Here is a 24,359-nt window from a genome sequence, read left to right on the forward strand (position 1 = left end):
TAGAAATATTCTTTTCTGAAGTTTAGTTTTTGAACAATGAGGGATTAGGAAGAGAATAACTAGTCTTCAAGTCCTTAGAGAACATTGATAGGATGAGAGGCACATAGATTTCTGAGAGATCGCATGCCAAAGGGCAGGTGTCATGACAGGGTAGGCACACTTCCCAGGTTCCAATATTATAAATGACACTATTCAATCAGAGACCCAGAGTGTGCCAAATATACTGGCCAGGCTGAAACTATGGGAAATCGGTGGTTCCTGAAGTAAATTGGCCCCGTGCCATATAGGGCATTACAGGTAATAAACATCTTGCAGTCAGAAGCAGACTGGCAACCAATGCAGCTGTGGAGCAGAGATGCCATATGACATACTAAAACACGTTCATCATTGTCCACACTGCGACATTCTGCACCCAATGTGTCTGAGTGATTTTCAAGGGCAGCTCCATGTAGAGTGCATTGGAGTAATTGAACCTTGGGTTGTTCACAGGGATAGATGGGTGACTCTGAAAGGACACAACTTGTGCACTAGATTGAGCTGAGTGAAGCCCCTTCTCCCGTTGCACACCCTGCAAATGAAGTATTAGCTCATACAAGAGTATGGATGGAAGGTCCTTGAATGGAAGATGCAGCAGGCCCTAATATCTACAGCCACTCAGTCTTGGAAGGATTAAGTCTTCCTTCCTATCTAGGCCCATACAGCCTCCAGGTACTCAGCCAGGATCTTAGCAGCAACACTTGGTCGATTTGGAATTGAGAGAGATAATTGGGTATTGATATATTCAAAGTCTAATTACATTTGCAGTGCTGTAAATGATTCAGAATAAGAATCTACTTAAGTAGGTTTTTCTTCCTCATCCTTGAGTATAACTTATCTTTAAGCAAACTTCAATAAATTTTTACGGCCATGAATTTTCTGCTCCGCAGAAAGCAAGTCATACTGTACTGATACTTTATCCTAAGTACATAAACATAATGCACAATAGGGCTGCTGTACAGCTAAGATGTGAATGATCACTAAATTGCAGCAAAAAGTTTATATTGTGTATCATCCTGTTGCCATCTAGTGGCTATCTATTTTTGCAGCCTGGATCTGATAACTACCATAATGCATACTGCAATGGTAAACCGATGGGTTGTAATAAAAGAGTTCCTTTTATCTTGATTAGTGTCCCACCCTTTCTAGCTTCAAAGGTAACCACTGAAAGTGATTTCTAGTTTATTGTCAATGAACCAAATTATGCCTGAGCCTGGAATTAATAAAAAAATTAACGCACAGAAACTATCAAAGCTTTCTGTCACCTTCAAAGGGATCTATAAGGGCTTGGCACATTGCCCACTAATGCTGTTAAAGAGTCTACTTCTTGTGAAGAGTACCACTTTGTACTAGCCTCAGGGAAACCTCAACGCTAAAGGAGACAGCTGAGCTTAACAGAACAAGTAGAATATCCTCTGCAGACTTGCCTAGGAATTCCTTGATACATTTGAGGCCCATCAGCATTGAAGACCTTCTAAGAAATAGCGCAAGACGGCACAGGGAACCCTTTTTGCAACTGAAGGCTATTTTTATTTATTTTTGGTGCTGAAGACCATAGAAAACATAGCAATGAAAAATACGAGGAAAGAAGTATTAGATGTGTTCACTCCCTTGAGTTACTTATAAAATAATAAAGATGGGATAAAAATTAAATAAATAAAATAAGAAAAGGTGATCTTGAAATGAGATAGCAGATCCGTGATGTTACAGGCTGGTTAAAAATTGGCTCCAAGGTTGTTTTATCTTGCAAAAGGTCCACTTGACATGAGATTCTAGTACAGAGATCCTCAATAAGTATCACTCTTGGGATTCTGCATTTAAGCTCCCCCAATCCCAGAGTAAGTTGCTAGGTTCACAAATCATCCTGCATCCATTTTTAAAAAATGTGGTATCTTGATTAAGCTACAAGTTTTCACACTATGCCAAGCCATAAACCGTGGTTTAAAAACCTCCATTGCTGGGTTTATCCATCTTTTCAGTATAACCAAATAAACAACATTAAGCCTTATTTTTAGTATATGAACCCAGCTTGTACATGAAAACATAGCAGCTTTTGAATGTGATGAATGAGATGAATTGTCTAACAGTTGATAGAAGGTGAAGAGGAAGAGAAGGAGACAAAGGACTCATGTGGAAACAGGCAAATTTCAGGTGTTTATGCCTTCCAAGTAGCCAGGACTATTCAAGCTTGGTAAATAGTAGCACAGAAAGCTGGATACAGCTTTCAAAAAGCAGCACCAATTACAGTTATTGCACAATCTTATTGTTCCAAGCATTGTCAACAATACTGGCAGGATTAAACATATTCTTAGAAAAAAGTAATTAAAAAAAACATCCTGTGTGCCATCCCTTACTATTAAATAAAGGAGTACAATTTCCTCAGTAAACTGATGTTAAACCGAATGCTGAATTCAGTTTAAACTACAGCTGCTCTTATTCCCTGTAAGAACACCACAAAGCAGAGTGGGAAAAGTAGCAATAGTCAGACTATGCAATGTGAATACTGAATACCATTAACAGGAATAGAAGATTACTGCTTTCTAACTTTGTCTCAACTTGCTAGAGACATTTGCATGGTCCCGTATGAAAATGAATGCTGGACTCATTTTCTTAGTATAATTCAGAGAGTGCCTTGATTAAAATGATGAGATCACTACTTCCTTCTGGAACATGTTTTAAATCTTGATAGAAACATGAAGTGCCATTCAGAGAAAATAAGAGGGACAACTTGATTTCCCAGTCACCGTTTGGTTGCATTTCCATTCTCAAGAAACACATCATATTCCATATATTTCATATTTTTTTACTTAAAAAATAACCCCTGCACCCCATACAGTGTATTTTCTCAGAATCCAACAAACCTATCTTTGATAGGAAGCCAGCAGTTGAAAAGACTGTTGATTTTCTCTCTCTCTCTAGTGTTGCATGTGTCCAGTCACAGAAAATGAAGATGTTTTGAGGAAAAGGTCTTGGTTAAGCTGATTCTCAAAAATAAGGAAAAAAAAAAGACAAGCATTTTTAAAAAGTAAGTCATTTGACTTGCAACGCTATAGGTTTTTTTGCATGTCAGTAAAGTGGCTCCAAAATTGTAGAGTTGCTCCCCAGTTGGAATCCTTAACAAGCTTTGTGGCCTTTAACAGATTTTGGTGTTTTTTTTTAAGTCTTTCAATTGTTTAGTAGCTGTAGAGGGAAAGAGGTGTGTCTTCCATCATGTCATCCTGCAAGAAAGAGAAAAAACTTAATTTTGTGCTAGCCCAGACATTAGTGAAAGATGTCTAAGTTATGTACTATATATATTCTTAGTGACTTCTGAACCTTCCCTTAATGAATCTGAGCCCCTGCCATCTCAAAGGATTACCCTTTGGAACAGACAAACTAGGCAACTAATATTAAGGTCCAATGGCAGTGAGGCCATATCCTACACCAGAGTCTCATGCTTCTTGATGACCTATTAGTTCATTAAGCTTGAAATGGGGAATTGATTTGGGGAGCGGTCATGATGCCAACTTTTAGACTATTCAAATAAGGCTATTCCATTGATCTGGATTGGAATAACTGCTCTAGCTACAAGTACAGCAATCCCTTCCTATCTTCATGGATATAAAAATATTCCCTAAATACTCTCAATACATAATCCTTCACTAATTATATCTGAATGCTCCTAAGAATTGGTTATCAACATCTGCCTTTCTACGTACACATTTGGATTGTGACCTTTGTTCCTCCCCTTCAAAATTCTAGAATTCCTGTTCCCATCTAGAGGAAAAATAACAACAGAATGGGTAAAAACCCAGCAGATGCTCACCATAGGCAAGTCCTGGAGACGTCTAAACCGTAGTCTATTGCTACGTTGTCGATACCTCAAGAAACCCAGGAGAGTCAGAATCCCTACTGTCACAACAAAAATGACAACGACAGCAATCACCAGGGGATCGTTTCCTATTGGACTGACTACTGGTCTACTGGGCAGACCTGAAAGCAAGAAGAAGGCAGTAAAATGTAGCTCATCTTTTAAAGCTATGAAGGTTCATTCACCCAGCTACCTATTTTAACAATCAAAGGAATACATTCAGCTGCATAACCCAAATCTAGCATTGTATTTAATATTATTTATACAAACTTGCAGTGCCTGTCCCAACATATGTTTCCTCCAAAACTATTTTCAGGCAAAAGTAATTCCTAGCCTAATTTGGAGATATCAGAGACTGAATAAGTGACCTTTTTCCTTCTTTTTGCAGAGCATATGCTTTGTCACTGTGCTATGTAGTTCTTCCATAGTTTTATCCAAGACTGGCTTTAACTATTTCTCGGTTTTCGCCAACCCATTCTAAATCTGTTGTTCCCTAGATGAGACAAGATTGCTAAACGTATACCTTGATTGTTTCCCACATCAAATATAGTTGTCTTGTGATCATGTTTAGCTGGTTGCTCTGTCTCTGCTGATAGGATTTTGTGAGGAAAGAGAGTAGAGGAGGCAACCTTAAATGTTACTGATCGAGAAGTATTGGGTGTAGTTATTGTAATCACTTGTTCACGAATAGTAGTCCTTGGAAATGATGTGGAGGCAACAGTGTTCTCTTCTGTGAAAGCCTTATGGTCCATGACTGGCGTGGTATTTTTGGCTGGCCCCGTGGTAATGAATGTAGAAGATTTTAACTGCGAAGCAGCTGATGTTCCTGCAGAGAAACATTTAACTGTCAATACAGTGGGGGTGGGTGAGAATCCTGGCTCCGCTTAATTCAGAAATACAGAGAATCTACTTTGGCCAGACTTTTTCTGAATGTTTCTACAGTTCTAACATAAATCTTGGTAGTTATCAAATCTAATCAAAAGTATGTGGATAAAGCAGGTCCACAGTTAGACTCCAGGTTTGGAGCAGGTTATGTGAAGATAACTGGGCATCATGTTGCTCATTTATCAGGGAAGAGTTGGACCTGAGAAAGCAGGCAGGGTCCTCATGACTCTGAATTCAGCCACATCTATATTAGATCCATTTTCATCCTAACTGACAAAAAGCATGAACAATATTCAATGTTTTACGTTTTTACTGGTTGCGTATTACAGTTTTTATAATGATTTCATATACCCTCTGGAGCCATCCAGAATTGGCTTTAAGATGGGTGGTTATATAAACAAACCAGCCATCAACAGGCACATAGACATAAGCAACATCTACAGGCCATTCAAAAGAGACAATTTAAAAAGCCAAAAAGGAAACAAAAAGACCAGAAAACTTCACCAGCAATCAACACGCAGATGAGCAGATATTAACATAAAGATTAACATTAGATGAACAATCAAGAAGCAAACAATACCTCAATCAAGAAATTGCCAAGCAAGCTAACAGTAAACACCAGCCCAAGCAAGGAACCACCAAAACTACTCCTACCAACACTGACCTGGTAAGCCACTGGTATATAAAATGAGAGAAAACCCCATTCCCTACTAAAACTGATGATGTTACCTAGTTAGGTAATGAAACCTCTGCAAGAAAATAACCAGGCTCAAGAGAGCACCAAAGCCCCATAGTTATACCCTGAGCTACACATTTTCCAGTGGTGGGATTCAAATTTTTTTTACTACCTGTTCTGTGGGCATGGCATGGCATGGCTTGGTGGGCATGGCAGGGGAAAGTTACTGCCAAATCCCCATTCCCTTCCTACCCCACTAAACTGCTTTCCAGCTCCGTTCTCCTGTTCAGGGCAACAAAAGAAGATCGGCTGGGAGGCAGTGGGGCCAGCGTATTTGCCGGTTCGCTAAACTACTCAAAATTTCTGCTACTGGTTCTCCAGAATCTATCAGAAATGGCTGAATACCACCTCTGAAATTTTCCCTTTTATTGGTAACTTATTTTTTAGAACACTGAGGCCACAGAAATATTTGACCATAACTCTGCAAACTTAGGGGGTATTTTTTTTTAGCTCAGATGGCGTTCTCTTTCTTTTTTCCATTTTTTGGAAAATACAGAGTATCTAATCATAATCTAATATAGTGTTTTTACAAGCTGTGACTGTGAAGCAGAATTAGTTGATCTGGTCATATTTATTTAAACCACGTACCATTATAAATTATTGACAACTGCCCAGTCTTACCTTGTGTCTCCTTTGATTGCAAAATTTCTGTAGCCGGGATCTTAGTGCTGGAAGTAAGCAAGGATGTGGCACTGATGGATCTTTTATCACCATCCGAACCAAATGTATTAGTCTCCACTAAATGTGTAGTTGGTGTAAGAAATAAAGAAGGATCAGTGCTACTATTAGAGGCATTATTTGCAGTCTGAGTCTGTATCCTTGCCATGGTACTCAAATAGCCAGGTTTAGTAGTGGTCAGATAATCTGGCTGACTGATGCTGCTGACATTGACTTGTGAGGTGCTGGTGATGTCATCCCTGGTGGCTGTGGCTTGGAAGTTTCTAGCCTCAGTGTGAGGAAGTGCGAACTGAGAAACTGTGCTGGATGAAGCTGATGATCCATTCTTCCCATCTCCTGGTACAGGAAAAACAAACAGGAAAACAAAATTTGGCAGCATCCTTATAATATATGTCCTTCCCTAGAAGATCAGCCGGAGAAATAAGTATCTAAGAGAAGGAAAAACCCACATCCAAAACAATTGCTGTGAAAGGGAACTTGGGGAGTAAGTTCTTTTGTAACTGAACTCTCTTCAGAAATTACTACAGCTATATTCCTTCCTCTAATAAAGGCCTAGATGTTATTTCCATGGATAGAATTCAAGGGGTATCAACAGAATTACGACATCATGAATCCAAAAGAATAATATTTCCCCTGAGCTATGTTTGCAGTTTTGCAGATTTAACTATGTTTTGAACTGTTCTGATTTCCTTAGAAAATTTGCCATGAAAAATGTTGCTTGGGAGGAAGGGTGGACACCACTGTCAGATATTTGGACCATCAGATACAGATTTCTCAAGACAAACTAGCAATGCTCTGAAAGACATAAACTAGACTTTGATTTGAGAGTGGAAAAAGGGAATTACATGCAACTCATATTAATCCAAGTGGTAGTTGGCACCAGGTCAGTTTTTTCCTGGGCTTAGAAACTAAGCAGGACTGGACTTGATTAGTATTTAGATGAGAGCATTAGGGAATGCCTTTTTTTTAATTAGGCAGACAGAAAACTATATACACACAAAACCTAGGTGTGCCTATTTCATTCCAGATTAGAACATGCGGGATTTTAGATTAAGTATTCATTCAGATTTTCTCTCTGGTTTGAAGAGTATTTTGTATTGCTTTTTGCCTCCCTTAACACTTCTAGATTGACAAACTTGGGATCAGAACAATATCATGATCCTGAACATGAAAACTGGGACACAGCAGTCTTATATAATATGTTCCAAAGCACCGGTCCTCTCTTGATGCAACTAATAGGTATTAGATAAATTAATAGTAGTAACCACCAGCAGCACCCTAGAGATCACACAGTAAACAGATCACACAGTAAACTTGTTTCATACAATTCCTACATTTACATCCTCAAAAAGTTCTTATTCCTGTGTTCATGGTTTCCTTTATCATTTACAATGATTCCAGAGAGAATTTCTGAAAGTCAACAAGTGAATGGAATTTAACTAACAGTGGGGGGGGAAAAAAACCTACCTCCATGTCAAAGTCCAAACTACCACAGGTAATATTTATTTTGAGTATTTGTACTTCTAATATTTATTTCCTCATGGAAAAAAGCAACCTAGTGCCCATTTAGTATTAATTAAATTAAATTAAAATATAATATTGTACCACTTGGGGTACTTTTTGTAGGAAAAAACATCAAAATTAATTTTCTTTTTTATGCAAAGAGGAGGTATTGTATTAAAGTAGTTAACTAGTTAGAGGGAAATTATCTGAATAAACACCTTTCCCTAAAATTGTGCCCATAGTACAGGTAGTACTTGACTTATAACCACAATTGAACCCATAATTTCTGTTGCTAAGTAAAACATTTAAGTGGAATTTGCCCCAATTTGATGACCTTTCTTGTCACAGTTGTTAAGTGAATTACAGCAGTTGTTAAGTTAGTAAAACGGTTGTTAAGTGAATTTGGCTTCCCCATTGACTTTGTCAGAAGGTCGCAAAATGTGATCACATGACCCCGGGACACTGCAACTGTCTGGGAATGCTGCAATGGTTGTAAGTGTGAAAAACAGTCATAAAGTCACTTTTTCTGTACCCATGTAACTTGGAGTGGTCACTAAATGAACTGCTGCAAGTTGAGGACCACCTATATACTTCTATAGCATTCTAAAGCCCAATTTGCAAGTCCTTAAAGCATCACATGAGTTTGTTTTCTACAATAAAGTAGCACCTGTTCTCTAGAGCGCTGAAAGTTGCAAAGCATGTGCAAATTTAATCCATCGGTTGCTATCCCTACTTAAAATTAAACTCTTATTGGCAGAAATAGTTTTAAAGTGGTAGAACTAGGTTATCAACATTTTCTCTCTTCTCCCTCTGACCTGAGAGAGAAAGAAAGAAAAAATTGCAAGCAGGAAATCTTGCTGTGGTGAAGGTTTAAACTGAAAGGCTATTTTACTACATCATGCACAACAGTGCTGTTGTGAATAACTACATAATCTTTATTTTTAAACCTATGCCCATATACAGTATAGCTGTGGTAATGGGCACATTCAACACCCCCCCCAAAAAAAGCAATGTAAAGCTGCACAAGGGCCTCTTGTTTCATAATTGCCATGCTATGTTATAATTGGTAGCACTTGCATGCCTATGCTATAAACACACATAATCTTTTAAATTTTGTTTACTCTTTGTAGGAACAACATTATGCACGGCTATGGATTGGTACAATGAATGCTACACTGTGTTCATTAACACGTACATCACACTTAAATCCGCCACCGTTGATTTAGGTTACTGTACGTGTTAATCTGATGTGCAAACTGGCCAGTAACTCCTTAGAATAAATAGAGGCACTTACAGGAGAGATTGTCTTTATCTCTCAGCTTAGTTTTTGCTTAGCAATAAAGTAACTCTCTTACAGTATTCAAGAGTTCAAAACTGCACACATTACCTTCCCCAACCTGGCATTCTCCAGAAGTATTGGGTCACCAATTCCCAAATTGGCCAGGAATTTTGGGAACTGCAGTCCTTTTGGGGGTGAGATTGAGAAAGGCTAATGTACATGATGAACCCATTGTGACCTGATTAAAATTAATATTTGCCTGCATATGTTATATTTGCCCAGAGCATTTAATTCAAAGAGTGATGTATCTAAGAACTTTAAGGGGAAAAGATATGTTCGCTTGCCAAAACGTTTCAAGATGCTCTTTCATTAATCTCCATGCTTATACTAATATAGGGCACAAATCCAACACATTAATTGCAAGCTAGGAATAGAAAATTTGAAGCCCAAGAATAAATATATTACCTGAGCACAAAACATCTAAAAATTGTTAACAGCAACTGAAATAAATATAGCAATATTTGTCTAAAAGTTTTATAAATGGAATAAGCTACTTCATAGACACTTAAGAAGGATTCCCTTCCATAATCAATCGTACACAGATTGTATTCCACAAACCTGTTTCTGTGTATATTGTATTCTCTGCACAAGACCTCTTGGTCTGAACCATCCCATTTAATTTTAAAGTATCACAAATCCACATTGACTATATGTCACATACTGCTTCCAGTATACTTACAACTTCAACAATAGAGCAGGTGCTGGGAATTCTTTCCTAAAAAGAAATGAGTGTTTATCTGGATCATTTCTTGCTTTTTTACTTCAAAGGAAGCATTTTATAAAATGAGTAGCGAGTTTGACAATTTCTTTTAATAAGCATAGACTTTCTTCCAACATAATTAGCACAAAAGGGAAAGTTATCAGTTGAGCAATCTGATATATGATTAATCTGTTAGTGACTACAATTTAGTCAATTGTGGGAAAAGAGGTGAGGAAAAAGGAGGAAGATTGCAGTCCACAAATGCTTTATACTGACTTTTTTCCCATTCCAACCTCATTTTATGTTAGAAGCTGATGTTATTTGCAATATATACAATCTGAGAAAAAAATACCAACAAGTATTTACAAAGAAAGATAATCCTAAATTTGGACATCGTCCTAAACAAAGATTAGATTTTTTAAAAAACTAATCTTCCATTTTTCTCATATTCTCGGGTAATTGAAGATAACCATTCCTTTAAAAAAAATAAATCATTTGAAGAAATATTTTTTCAGCTAAATACATCATCTTCTATCTTCAGAAAAAGTTTCCTAAAAATTTCCAGATGATAAATGCTCTTTACTGATTCACTTATTAGCATTCTTTATAAAGCTTTGGGGAAAAAATATGACAATAAACTAAACCTTAATTTGGCATCAGTGTAACTTTGCATATGCAGCACACATTTTGACTATAATATTTTTAGGAAGTTGAGATACCTCTCTGAAGAATCCTTATCTGAGACAGCAGATGACAGGATAAAATACTCCATCTTCTCTTCCCAAATGTAAATAAGGAAGTTTGCTTTTCATAGTCAAATGAATTTGAAATCATACATATGCAATGTAGGGATAAACACACTTGACTTTCTTGCATGACTGTTATAAAGATTACTGCAATTAAGAACGTGAAATTGCTAACGGATACTGCAGAATTTCCACAGAATCTTTATACTGAGAGGAAACGCACAGCACCTGCCCTTGGCTTAGACATCAATATTTCCTCTTTAAACTGTAAATATAATTCTTATCTTTCACTGCACTCTGCAACCAGCAAAAAGAACATTAACATCTAAACATGTTTACATTTTTAAAACTACAATGAGGAATAAATAGAAAGATATATCATTTGAAATTTAATGAAGAACATCAGATTTTGCTTGAGTGTGTTTTCAAGAGAAATTATATTCATATATTTATGATGCTACTGCCTTTTCACTTTTTCCCCTTTTCCCCCAATGCAAAGAAAAATCAAAATGCTTAAACTATGATGATTAATTTCCCTTTGCTACAATCTTAACTTTGTAAAAAAGGAAATCTAACTATGTCCGGTGTAATTTACTTTTAGAGACAATAAATCTAGGACACTTAATAAATCAATAAACTAGGGCACTTGGATGTTGAGGGTGGGGAAGATATACATTTTTGTGTTATTGTTGAAATCTCAACTTTGGGCATATAGTTTTTGACACTGTGCATAATCATTGAATTGATAGAAGCTATACATCTCTGATTTATATACCCTGTCATTCTTAAATAAAGAATCTGGCAAGATAGCAGAAGTGTAGTCATATGTAACTATTTTAACCTTAATCAACAAACATTTATGATGAACATACATAATTGCAAATGAAAATAGTATTTTCATTAATATCTATATTAACTAAAATGTTTAAATTGGTAATTATGTTAGTAATCCTCCTTTCCCTCACTATAAGTAATGAACATAAAAGGAAATACTATTCCACCCAAATCTAAAATCTCAGCTTATAAATTATTTATATAAATCAACGAAATATAACCAAAATAATAAAGTCAGCCAAAATATCTTTACACTACTCTATTGACAAGCATGAATTAAAATATCAATTAAGTAACTCTCATAAATGCACTCTTCTATTTGTATATAATTTGAGGTATAATGTTTGTATCTTTACAAGACCTTAAAATGACTAGGGTAGGCATGTCAGTCTGACATTTGTGAAATGATATCTTGAAAATTTGCATAAAGTTCTAAGCCTTACCAAGCATACAGGAATTAAATTAAAATACTGAAGTGGCATACAAATCTGAGTAAATAAATCAAGGAAACTGAACTTACATTTTAAAAAACATCCTCCATATATCTACCTGGACCTGGATAGAGATGCTGATTTAATTGACACTGTCAAAATATGTATGAAGTACAGCACTGTATTTTGGGGTACAGCCAGCCTGGCTCTAACAAAATTATTTTGAAGTGTTCTCAAAATCTCTATTTTCTATAGATTTCCATCATTTTAGGAACTCAGTATAAGTATATTAAGTATATTATTCAGTGATAAAAACTGCTTTATAACAGTGCCTGGAGCCATAAAATTATGAGTAGATAAGAGAGGGAATCATTTATTTGTCTTCACCCATATGGTCCTTTTGCTTTTCAAATCAGTGCTAGGAAGTTTGGATTTAAAGAAGTTCTGCAGTGATTGTTACTTTGAACTCCAAGAGAAAGAGCCCTTAGGACAGACATGTTTTATGCCTGAATTCACACAACATGCTTAACTTGTTTACTGGGTTCTCCTTAAACATAGATTTATGAGCCAATCAAACAGGTCGAATTTGCATAACATGCTAATACACATAAAGGTAAAGGTAAAGATACCCCTCGCACATATGTGCTAGTCGTTCCCGACTCTAGGGTGCTCATCTTCATTTCAAAGCCGAAGAGCCAACGCTGTCTGAAGACGTCTCCATGGTCATATGGCCGGAATGACTAAATGGAACACTGTTACCTTCCCACCAAAGGTGGCTCCTATTTTTCTACTTGCATTTTTACATGCTTTCAAACCGGTAGGTTGGCAGAAGCTGGACAAGTAACGGGAGCTCACTCCGTTACGCAGCGCTAGGGATTTGAACCACTGAACTGCTGACCTTTCTGATCGACAAGCTCACCGTCTTAGCCACTGAGCCACCATGTCCTGCTAATATACATACATATGCACAAAATCAAAGTTTGTGAGTTCAGAGGCTAGGTATGTAACTGGCAAGTACAACTGCTGGAATTATAATAGGTGCATTGTACAAATACACCTATTTGGGCAGAAGTCTCACCTTCCCATATCCTATCTTATTAAGATGTCCTGGCCTGAAATGCTTTGAAGAAAATATTATAACTCTGCAGCAAATACACCAAATAAAGAAAATTGTGACTTCCCAGGTAGCAGAAATAAAGAAATCTAGTAAGCAACGAAAAGTAGTGTAGATAAACATTCAACCTGAGTGGGGAAAAAAGTCAGATTTTGAACCAGAGATATGACTCAAACTGTTTTGAATACTGGCAGTCTACTTGTGAAATCTACACATAGAAGGCAAGAGCATTTCTTGATGCGTTTCAGAGTGTGTTTTCCAAACTACTGTTCTGATGAAGCCTTATTTGAGTTCCCAAATGCCCTGGTGGTGGACGTGGCAGCTTCAGCTCTAACACCACTCATTTGGTAAACAACAAGCCCAAAGAGTAGTGAGGGCCTGCATCAAACCTGGGAGCTTTAGCCCTTGGGAGAACTGAGTGCCAGCCCTAAGGAAGGGCACCCCGGAGCCCATCGCACCGTGAACCTAAGGAAAGCCCGACCCTCTAGCTAGCCATTGAGCCCTTCCAGGAAATGTAGGCTGAAAGCGAAACAGAAAGGTTTAACGCAGGCAGGAGAGCAATGCCTTCTTAGATGGCAGAAAATTTGGCGCGTCCAATCCAAACAGGACGGGCAGACTCGCCATGGGGAGGTCTGCCAGGGGCTTTTGGTTTTGCAATGGCTTCTGAGGTGCCTCAAAAGTCTGGGATACTTCCAACCGCGCCTGCCTGCACCCGAGACCCGACCTTTCAGGAGAAATGGAGCGAGCGGTGCACGTACCTGGCAGAGACAGGAGGCTTCCAGCGAGGAAGCAACAAATGGCCGTGAGGTTATATAGGGAGCGACGAATTCCCACCATGATGGGACGAGACCTAGCGGCGATCGGTCAGGGCGAGAGAGAGAAAAGGAGAACCGGCGCCCCCGGCAGCGTCTGTAAAGATCTGGTCCTGGAGAGTGAGTCACTGCCACGTGGTTCGTTCACAAACACAAGGATGGGACTAGTCGGGGCGTGTTGCGGCCTCTTTTTCGCTCCCCGACTCCTTACAAAACTGCCCGAGTTCTTCACTTGTCCCGCATAGTTCGCAGAACTCTCACGCCCCCTGCGAGAAAAAAAAAATCTACCCCACTCACTGACTGGGGGCCGCCGCCGCCCCTCTCCCAGCTGAAACGCAGAAGCCGATGCTTTCTCCGCAATCGGCCAGAGTTTTTTCTAGAAAAGCAACAAGGGGAGCCGAGAGTGCAACACCGTCTCGCTGACACCGTCTGGGAACAAACCGGTGGCGCTGCGACAACAGCTCCGCCCCTTCTCCGTCGGAGCCGAGGGGGGGGGGTCAAAGCAGACCATCGTCTCCACGGTAGGTGACGGAATGAGCTTTGAGAATCTGTTCAACATTCATCCGTGCTGCCTGAACAGCCCGGTTGCCCTGACGAGACAGAGAACACACGAAGGAGAATCAGGAAGTCCGCAGATCTGGGGAAAAAAGTCTCAGATTATATGTTTACCTTTTCTGAACTGACACGCCTAAAACCAATATCATGCTACATTAAAAGTAGCGTCTAACAAGTTTACCCAACTAGGTGGCAGCACACAGCTCATCCTGGCAGATGTTGGAAAGGCAAGCTACATGTATCTGATTAGTACTTGGAAGGCAGAGACCGCCACTAGGGTACCCCGGGGCGGTTTGATATTTGGTGAATCGTGAATTATCCTGGAAAAAAGAAATGGTAAAACATTTCCAAAAATGCTACACGGACCGTCTACAAAGGCACCAGGAAAGCTCAAATAAGTCCAGATTTGGGGCATTTCCCTGACACTTACATGCAAAACAAATATACCTTGGCAGCTATAATACTAATGTGTGGAAGGTAGGCAGTTGGGTAAATTGTATTTATTTATTTATTCAAATATTTTTATTGAATATATTTTGACATTTACACCTCATTTTCAATCTTTTACAGCGCTCCAGTATAGGTATCACTCATAATTACATAGTGGTTATTTCATTCTTCTTCTTCTCACTTATATCACTGTGCTATATATTATATCAATATTCATATATATACATAACACCTTTTAGCTTTAAATTATATCAATATTCATAGATATATATTACCTTTTCACCTTAATATAACTCTTAAATAACCTTTATGTATGATCTTTACATCTATTCTCTAGCCCAGTGTTTTTCAACCTTGGCAACTTGAAGATGTCCGGACTTCAACTCCCAGAATTCCCCAGCCAGCATTCGCTGGGGAATTCTGGGAGTTGAAGTCCGGACATCTTCAAGTTGCCAAGGTTGAAAAACACTGCTCTAGCCAATTGTACCATATGTCCCAAATCCTATAATTGTGGTTTATAGACCTGAATTTATTATTTGGCCTGTCTGAATGAAGCCTATAGTGTTTATTCAATAAACTAACTAAACTAGTTAAGTAAACCAGGGCTGTCTGGCTTATTTTTATTTGTAGGTGAATGTACAGGAGTCCAGAGGTAAAACTGAAAAAAGAATCAAATTAAATAAAAATCATTTTAGTCCCAAGAAAGAAACTGAAGATAATTCTGCTTTGATCTTCTTTAGTAAAAGAGAGTGCAGAAGTAAATACTTTCAGCTTTTCAAGTTTTGGCCTATATAACTGTGGGAAGGGAACTTCACCAAGACAGTGTTGTATTAGGAAGACCAGTACAGCCCATAACCAAACTGGAAGTCACTAGAATAACAAAGCCACCATACATTCTAAAAGAAATCTCCTGAGAATAATTACCAGGATATCGGGACAATTAGAAATAGCTGCAGAGTACAAAATAATACAAAAAACCTAGGAAGTGCAGGAAGAAGTTACCTTTAAGATAGAAAAAGGTCAGAGTGACAACAAAGACTGATTAGCTCAGGGCAAAGATGTAAAAATAGGAAACACAGTAGAAGACACTAGGGCTCATCCCTGCCCCATGGGAATTACTTTAGAGAAGAGGAATAACAAAACACAAGGCAGGATTAGAACCATTAACAAAGGCACACACAAAAAGTGATAAAACAATACTACAAAGAAAACAAAATGACTTCAAAGAGGAAAATGGTATAAAAAATGTACACTTACCATATGTCGGAGTCAGCTCACCCAGGAACGCTGATCTACTGTACATCACTGTCGGTCTTGCTTTCCTGAAATAATAAAGACAAACTTGCTTTCAAACGCATCTTGCTTCGATCCTAAATTCATTCACTCAGCCGGTGACGCTCTCCCAGCCGGGAAATCCGAACCCGCAGAGGAAACCTTTTTCCATTTAACATATACTGATTTCTTGACCTTGCCTATCTCAAAAGGTTGACAGTTTGACTAGAAAATTAAATATGCATTATAGCAAAAGTATCTGAATAGTTGCTTAGAATGGTATTGAAGAAACTTATAGACAAACACAAAGTATGTCTTGGAGAAAATATATGGTGGGAGAAAAAAAACTAAATATTGCCAGATCTTGACTCTCATTATAAGAGGAAGGGGAAAATGCTGTCAAAGATTTTCTTCTCTGGATAAGCCAGACAATGTTTTGATGTTCTATAAATGTTGCAAAGTTGATTGTGAATTTCTGATTTTCAAACAATTATAAATTTTAGAAAAATAATGTGACATTTTATTTTTAAAGCCTTTTATGAAATATACTTTGTAAAATAGTATACTTCTGAGTGAAACCAACACAATAGTGATTATGCATCATTTTACATAAATTCTGTTAAATACAGTGGAAAAATGATAAGAAAAATACACTGCAGAAGATGTCCACTCCATGGCGGTGTGTTACTTGAGAACAGCTATAACAAACAATTAAATTCTTAGTCTATGTATCAATTTTAATGAATAAATTTTGTGACTGACAGAGGAGCACTAGCTTGCTAAAACTAATCCATTTGTCATGCATAGAAAATATAAAAGTAGTATGTACATTTAATCTCTGGGTAATTATTAAAATCAAGCATTCCTTTGCATTGAATTATAATTATATGTGCAATGAAGGGCAGGATTAATTACTTCTAATTAACATAATTGCTAAAGGCAAATAAGCTTCACTGTGAATAAGGCAAACTGCATCCCTAATATAGAAACTTGCCTTTTTGGGAAAATATGCATTTTGGCTATTCTGCTATGCCAGACTACAGATTAGTTTACAATAATTATTACATCAAAGCATAGGCCAATATGAGCCATGATGAATCATCGTGTGCCATGACATCAGCACAGAAATGCTGCAAATTGTGTAATATGTCCAGATACTAAACCTCCTCATGGCATCCTGAGAATTACAACTACTCTTAAAATTAGCAGAAACTATATTTAAAACTAAAACTTTATCCTATGTCAATGCTTATATTGACAGTATATTTAAAAAAAACAGTCTTCTGGTAGTGGCAAATAAATTAAAGGAAATATTTACCTAGGTTTTACTGTGGCTAAGTGGCTGATAGGTTATGTCATGCAGACCAGATTAACCCCAATTAGAGGGATTCGTTTTTATGCAGTTTGTTATGCAAAGCCAGTCAATTGGCCAAATGTAGTAAATCATAGTTTAACATTGTGTGAATAAACTTACTGAATAATTTAGCCAACCAGATTTTACTTACCTAGTATATTTTGTCCATGTTGTCACTTTTAAAGTATATTGGTTATCTTAAACGGACTTAGAAGCTCTCAAAATATTACTGGATATTGTTGTGAATAAAGCTGAACCGAGGAGACCATTTCTATCCTGCTGTTATTTATCTATTTATCTCTTCAGTTTGTACAACCTTCCTGCTAAATATGCAACACTGAGCAGTTACAATCTAATTAAAACAACAAAACCACTAGCAAAAATCAAACCCCAATGGGGAATTTAAATTTTTTCTTTTTATGACTCTTTAATCCCTTTATTTGGGGTAAGTTGGAGTGTCTGAGTGGAACTGAGTGTTTATCAAACAAGGCATTTGATATCACTATATAAATCAGTATATAAATCAACTCCCTAAAAGTGAGCTCACCTAATTTCCTGAGAGAAAAAATAAGATAAACAGGATGAGAGACATCTTGGATCTTGGAAGCAATTCTACAGGGGAGGCACAGTATCAGAAGATACATTTCCTGGATCCCCTCAAGCCACCTCACAGGGTATTGTGGAGAAAACAGGAGGAAGAAGGGATATTAGACATGTTTGCCACCTTGGGTTATTTATACAAATAATAAACATCGTATAAAAATACACTTAACAATAATTAAAAATTTATATTTTTAATAGAAGGGCATGTCCATCCTGTCAGATTTTATGGTTTGGGCAGAAATAACTGCAGACAGGCTGTTTTGCAAATAACCTGGCCCTGCACCTGAAGGGGTCTCTAAATACAACTAGCATCTTGCATTGTAGAAACTTACTTGGAGCCAATGCAGCTCACAAAGAAGTGATGCCATATGCTCATATTATTTGTGCTGCTGCATGATGGAGCAGATGCAGCTTCTTGAGTGGTCTACAAGGGCAGTTTCTCATAGACCTCATTGTAGTAATCAGACAGGAGGTAACCAAGGTGTGAGTGAATATGGGTAGAACCTCCCATCTAGGAATGAACTCAGTTGGTGCACAATATGGGTTTGTGTATGAACTCGCTTCTTACACAATGGCTGCCACCTATTCTTTAAGAAGCCAAGCATTCTAGAAGAAACCCCAAACTACACACCAGTTTTGTTTGGAAAAGCCCATCCTAATTCATTAATGGGAAATAACCAGATCTCCGGCAGGCCTTAAAAATATAGTCATTCAGGTTTTGGTGACTTGGTTGGGAAGAAAGAGGCTTAGGCTCCACTCTAGCAAGATCCCTAGATGGCAATCTGTGGATACTATCAAAGCAGGAAAATAGTTATATTTTGATCTTCTTACCACTAGAAGGTAATCCTTAAAAGATTCCTATTGGTATCCATCTTTAATTTGATTTGATCTTCATCTTTTTCCTGTAACACTCTAGGGTTTCTTATGCCCTCTTCTGCCATTTTATCTCCCAGAGTTTATTTGAAAACCAGAGACCTTCTTGGAACTCATGAACACAGAGGTAGCAATCTGATGATGGCTATCACTCTGAAAAGGAATTGCTCTGCCAGCATTCCCGAGCTACCACAACTGCTTTGAGACACAGATTTTTCAGACCTAACATCAGAGGTGGGTTGCTGCCGGTTCACCCCGGATCGAGCGAACCGGTAGTAGCGGTGGTGGGAGGCTCCGCCCACCCGCTCAGACCCTTCTGTGCATGCACAGAAGCGTCACTGACGCAAGCACACGAGCAAACTGGTAGGAAAAAAATTAGAAACCCACCATTGCCTAACATTAATTGTCAATTCTTATTTCAGTCATGTCTCATATTTTCATTCTTTTCCAGCAGCCTTGTTTTTGCCTTTTGTCCATTTCTATTTAAAATACCTTTTCTGTTTTAATTTCTAAAGAAGTAGAACTGTAACACAAAATGTTAGGGATTTTCATTTTAGGTATCCAGAACCTTTGAAATTGTTCACTAGTTTGAACACAAGATGTCACTCTCATTTTAACTTTTACTGAATCACAGACTGAGACATATACCTATAAATGTTAATCTATAGCTCAATTTCCTGGGCAAAAGTTACAGAGACACACCCAATATGCTATCCTGGGCAAATTTTACACTTTAACTAGAATATCTTAATTTTCCCTGAACATCATAAAAAGATTGGAAGCCACTGCTCAATACTATTTCTGCCAAGTATTTTCCTATACAACAAACATTTTGAAGAATGCTTTTGGTTTTTAAGGGGGCCTTAGAGAATTCAGCAGAGCTGTGTTTTCCAGTTGACTCTGTGAATAAGCAATTATTTTAGATTTTCCAGTGCCATTTGTTTTCTATATTCCAAATAGGGAAAATTCATTCTACAAGAGCATTTGTGCCAAGCATCTACTTGGAAAATTATACAAGGCAGCCATAAAAATGGAAATATCATATTTCCAAAATCTATGATAGTTTTGGACCAACTGCACATGTACAGGCTTTTTTTCCTTCTTCTATTTTGTCTAGACAATATTTCTTTGCACATATCAGTTTATCAAATAATTGTTTCATTGATTTTGTAGTTACAAAGCAGAAACAGCTCAGTTTAGCAGGTTTAAGCTTAACTAGTATTTGGATAGGAGACTTTAGGGAATACCAGGGCTATAGATCAAAAATCTATCCCAGAAAACAATGGTAAATCACTTTTGTACTATAGCCAGAAAAACAACATGGTGTGTGTGTATTTAAATAACTCATCAGCAGGAAATTTTTCTACCTGTTTCTAAATGGGATCTGGTCTTTCAGGGCCCATATGAATGACTGCAGCTCATTGAAAAGTGCTCTCCCCACCCATTTTTTTTAAATTAAGCAACATGGACATATTTTTGGAACTGGTTTTCTTTTTAAGAAAAGCCTTGACCTGCAACTACATGAAACATGTGCATCTCTTCTTTTAAAGAACTTTTCTTTCAGGTCTCCCCATTTCATGACAATGTCTATCAGGCTGGTATTTTGTTTTTCTATACAGTAACCAGTATTGTGTTGTTGAACAGAGAACTGATTGTACAGAACCAGAGCCAGATTTCACCAAGAGTCATCAGAACATAAGATTTGAGTGCTGAAAGGATTTTGCTTGTGCTGAGAAACTGACGATATTCCAATCAATAAAATCACACAATTTCTTCCAATGTGTAGTTCTACTGGCACAAATATGGAAGTACTATACATTTAGACTTTGGTAAAATGGCTCAATGCCAAGAGGAACTTTTTTAGAACTAACTGTACTACATTATGGGCAATATATGCTGACTACCCTGTCCAGTTAAATAAAGGGTTTTCAAGGATTTACTTCTTTCAATCTGAAAAAGCCCCTCCCCCCAGCTTTTAGTTTATTATCAAAATTGGCAATTTTCTCAAAAAATAGAATAGAATAACAGAGTTGGAAGGGATCTTGGAGGTCTTCTAGTCCAACCCCCTGCTCAGGCAGGAAATCCTACACCACTTCAGATAAATGGATAACCAAGATCTTCTTAAAAACGTCCAGTGTTGGAGCATTAACAACTTCTGGAGGCAAATTGTTCTGTCAGGAAATTTCTCCTTAGTTCTAAGTTGCTTCTCTCCTTGATTAGTTTCCACTCATTGCTTCTTGTTCTACCCTCAGGTGCTTTGGAGAATAGTTTGACTCCCTCTTATTTGTGGCAACCCCTGAGATATTGGAACACTGCTATCATGTCTCCCCTAGTCCTTCTTAATAATAAGTTTACACTCCATTCCTAAGGCTGGAGAAATCAACTCAAAATTCAAGTTTTATTTTAAATTACTTTGAACATACACACACATATTCATAAAATGAGAAGTTGTATAAAATATTTTCTGAAAAACAGACATGGGGTGGTGATATAAATGAAAGCCATTCAGGAAATAAAACATTAATCTGAGAGAGTAATTATTAGGAGACCAATGGCTCCTGCAGAGGCTGTGTTGAACAGTCAGAGGAATGGATACACCCACATTTTTCATCATGCCAAAACCATGTTTGTAGTCACACCTACAACAGGTCTCCTGACTTCACCTCAAATAGAAGAGCCCTGTCAGTAGTCAAGGGGGTATAAATGGTGAAACAAGTATGACATTGTTGCACAAACTCCATACCTTTTACACACCTGCTGTGATATTGTACACACTTATAATATGGGGTGAGCTTGCCTTGTGATGGTGACACACATATTTAGTTATTTTGACAAAGCATTATTAGACCCTTTGTTTAATTTTGTGATTCAGTATGGAAGTCTTGAGGTATACCACTATAACAAATAATTTTTCATGAGAAAACTCTCATTGGTATCTAGCCAGAAGAAACCTCCTTGGGTGAAATGAACCCTGCTCCTTAAATGCCCCAATGCAAAAGACACCCCCAGTTTAAAGACACCGAGGAAGGTAAATCATGTGGTTAAGGCCATTTTCCCAGTAACAAGGGTTTTTAGTAAAAAGGAAGTTGTCCTGTGGTAATTTTGCTTTATTGCTGTTCTTGAGACACAGAGGACTTTCATGAATTATATCATTTCCAAAAACGATTAGTAGTTGTTAGTGCGCGCGCGTGCAACACTGTAGCCTGTTACAAAATCTGCCGCCCACCAAAAGACTCCGTGCAGCAAAATTAGGAAGTACTGCCTTGTGCAGCAAGCAGTGAACTCTGCCTCGGTTTGACAGCTGAATTCTTCCCTCCTTGTGCAAACAATGTGGAATTCTTTCATCCCTCGCTTTCAATGGCAAACTTATTCTCATTGGCTTGACATTCCGCAGTATTCCTCATCCGCCTTCAGTCGGAGTCTAAGCCACACCAGCTCTCTCTTCGTCCCGCCCTTTCGCTTGCGCTCGCTCGGAACTGTTTGTTGCGCTGAAGTCAAACTGATCTGCCACTCAAGCTCTTCCCCCACACACCCCTCTCTTAACCAAAGAGGAGACACAGACCAAGGCTGTGTGTGTCAATCTTCAATTCGATTAGCTACATTCCCTGTCCATCCAACAAAAAGCGCTCTCGATTGGTGGAAATCCGCAGGCAGGTCCCGCCCTTCTTCGCCCTGTGGTGGCCTCCAGCCAGCTCTGGCGATTTACTTTGAGCTCTAGGGTCCACGGAACTCAGCTGGGCGCGCGCCCGTCCTTTCTTTGCTCTCTGCTGCGAACTAGGTGGGGGGACAGAGGGGGGGAAAGGGCCCTCGGCCGCTGCGGCCCAGATTTGTGTAACTGGTTCTTCTGGAAAGCGACCAGTTGCTCCCTTCCGTGTCCCATTACCCTGCTTGGGGTATTTACCGCGGAGCATTAGACCGTTTACCCCGGTGCGTCGCGCTTCCACTGTCCTGGAAGGCCTGGGAATATGAGCTGTCCCTTGGAGTGCGGGACGCGCCGCCGCTCTTCTTCCTCTTCGAGGCAGGTAAAGGCAGCAGACCGGCAGGGCGAATCGCAGTGCCCACTGTCGAGGCGGAGGGGAGAAGAAAGGGGAGGGGATTGGGGGGGGTCTTTCCCAAGGTGTGGAGCCAAAGGAAGCGGGGCTGGGTGGACTCTGAGCCAAGCAGGAGCGAGTGCCTGTATGTGTGAGGGCGCGCGTGCGCGCCTTCCTAAGTTTTGCATGCCGACGTTACGGAGGCGTGAAGATCCGGGTGACTTCCTGGAGGTCAATACACGAAGAATAGGACTTAGATTTACCTATAATTTCTAGAGATACGTATGTCAGTGCTCTGAAGGGAGCATGCATAGAGGTTGTACGCTATACTTTAGCAGAACTTTGGGTAAGTTGTCATCGGGCCCCTACGTTAAGCGATACCAGGCAACTGCCCAGTCAAAGATGGAGTATCTGACCACCTGGATGGAGGCTGTTGGGGATAGGCAAAAGAATAACTTCCTTATCTTTACCTCTCTTCTCTTTTTTAACCTGTATCTGTTGCACACAGTAATGTTTTGCTTGGCTACCTTCTCATTTAGGAACCATTAAATATTACTGTGTATTATTAAATAGAGCTTCTTTCAGTAGGTGTTTTGAAATTATAGAGTGGATACTATTAAGTGTTGCTGAGTCTTTTAAAGATTTGTGGCTTTGGCTTAGGGTTTTTATTCAATGTGTGAATGGAAAAGCTGAATGTTAATTGGAAGGAGTTTTCTTTTGTCTCCTTTAGGTTGCACAGGGATTTATTTGTGCATCTATTTTGAGATCCTTTAAATTACTGCAGTCTGCTGCTTCTATAATGTTCTCAGAATACGGCAGGATAATGTGCTTTTTGTGGATATAATTGGTGGAATTATCTCTTATATATTAAAAATCTGCTCTTCATAGGAATACAAGCATAATTTCAGGAGGGAAGCAGCTTTGATGTCTGTTGGATGGTTTTCAGTATTGTTAGACAGCAGGTGCCATTATTTTTAGAGAAGGCTATATAGACTGATAAATGTGAATTTGTGATAATCTGATTTCAGACATGTCTGATTTACTTTTTATAAATAACCTCATAAACTATTGCTGTCTTTAAATTGATAAAATAAGATCAAATATGTGGACTAGTTTCATATTTGAAACTTAACTGATCAGTATTCTAAAATATTTTCCCAACCTGATGCTCTTTTCAATTCTTGGCCAAAAAGCTTTTTTTCAGCTTCATCATGATACAGAGTTCTAATCCCCATTTAGCACTAAAACTGCATTTTCCCCATGTTGAAAAGAGTCTATGGTGTTGACAGGTGCAAAAAAAGATACAACATATTTTAATAGACTCTGCTAAGTATGAAAATGTTCCCAATTTACAAAAGAAAATGGCATGAATATTTCTGGAAAAGTATGTGGGTTGCTAAGACTTTTAGTATATTACATTTTATAAATTACAGTAAAGGTGTTAAAATGGTGCTGACATAAGAAAAGGAATGTGTTATACATTAATGATTCCATAGACCTTGTACACTATCATGAAAAGTACAGTATGTTTTTTACAAATTAGCTAGTAGTCATCTA

The 24,359-nt window shown here is 38.4% G+C and overlaps 2 protein-coding genes across 4 annotated transcripts in view; one reads left to right on the top strand and one right to left on the bottom strand.

Moving 5' to 3' along the window:
• Positions 1-2,818: 2,818 nt before the first annotated feature.
• LOC309390012 (uncharacterized protein) lies at positions 2,819-14,237 on the bottom strand. Of its 2 annotated transcripts, none has more exons than XM_081949053.1 (5): positions 13,611-14,237; positions 6,129-6,521; positions 4,410-4,712; positions 3,842-4,008; positions 2,819-3,254 (listed from the first exon to the last, which is right to left on the bottom strand). In XM_081949053.1, exons 1-5 carry the CDS (start codon positions 13,687-13,689, stop codon positions 3,210-3,212), a joined length of 987 nt encoding a protein of 328 aa, XP_081805179.1. In that variant the 5' UTR covers positions 13,690-14,237; the 3' UTR covers positions 2,819-3,209. The 2 variants fall into 2 exon arrangements, with proteins under 2 accessions (XP_081805179.1, XP_081805178.1); XM_081949052.1 differs by lacking the exon at positions 13,611-14,237 and adding an exon at positions 9,586-10,096.
• A 6,972-nt stretch (positions 14,238-21,209) lies between these two features.
• Positions 21,210-24,359, top strand: part of TESK2 (testis associated actin remodelling kinase 2) — a 57,175-nt gene continuing 54,025 nt past the window's right edge. The window contains exon 1 of one of the 2 annotated variants that reach the window (XM_081949044.1): positions 21,210-22,793. The gene's annotated coding sequence lies outside the window, so the exon portion shown is untranslated. Of the gene's footprint in view, positions 22,794-23,013; positions 23,149-24,359 lie in introns of those variants that run through there. The other variant, XM_081949045.1, reaches the window with a different exon arrangement.

This window comes from Natrix helvetica (assembly GCF_964273705.1).
Source record: "Natrix helvetica genome assembly, chromosome: 3".
Taxonomy (NCBI): domain Eukaryota; kingdom Metazoa; phylum Chordata; class Lepidosauria; order Squamata; family Natricidae; genus Natrix; species Natrix helvetica.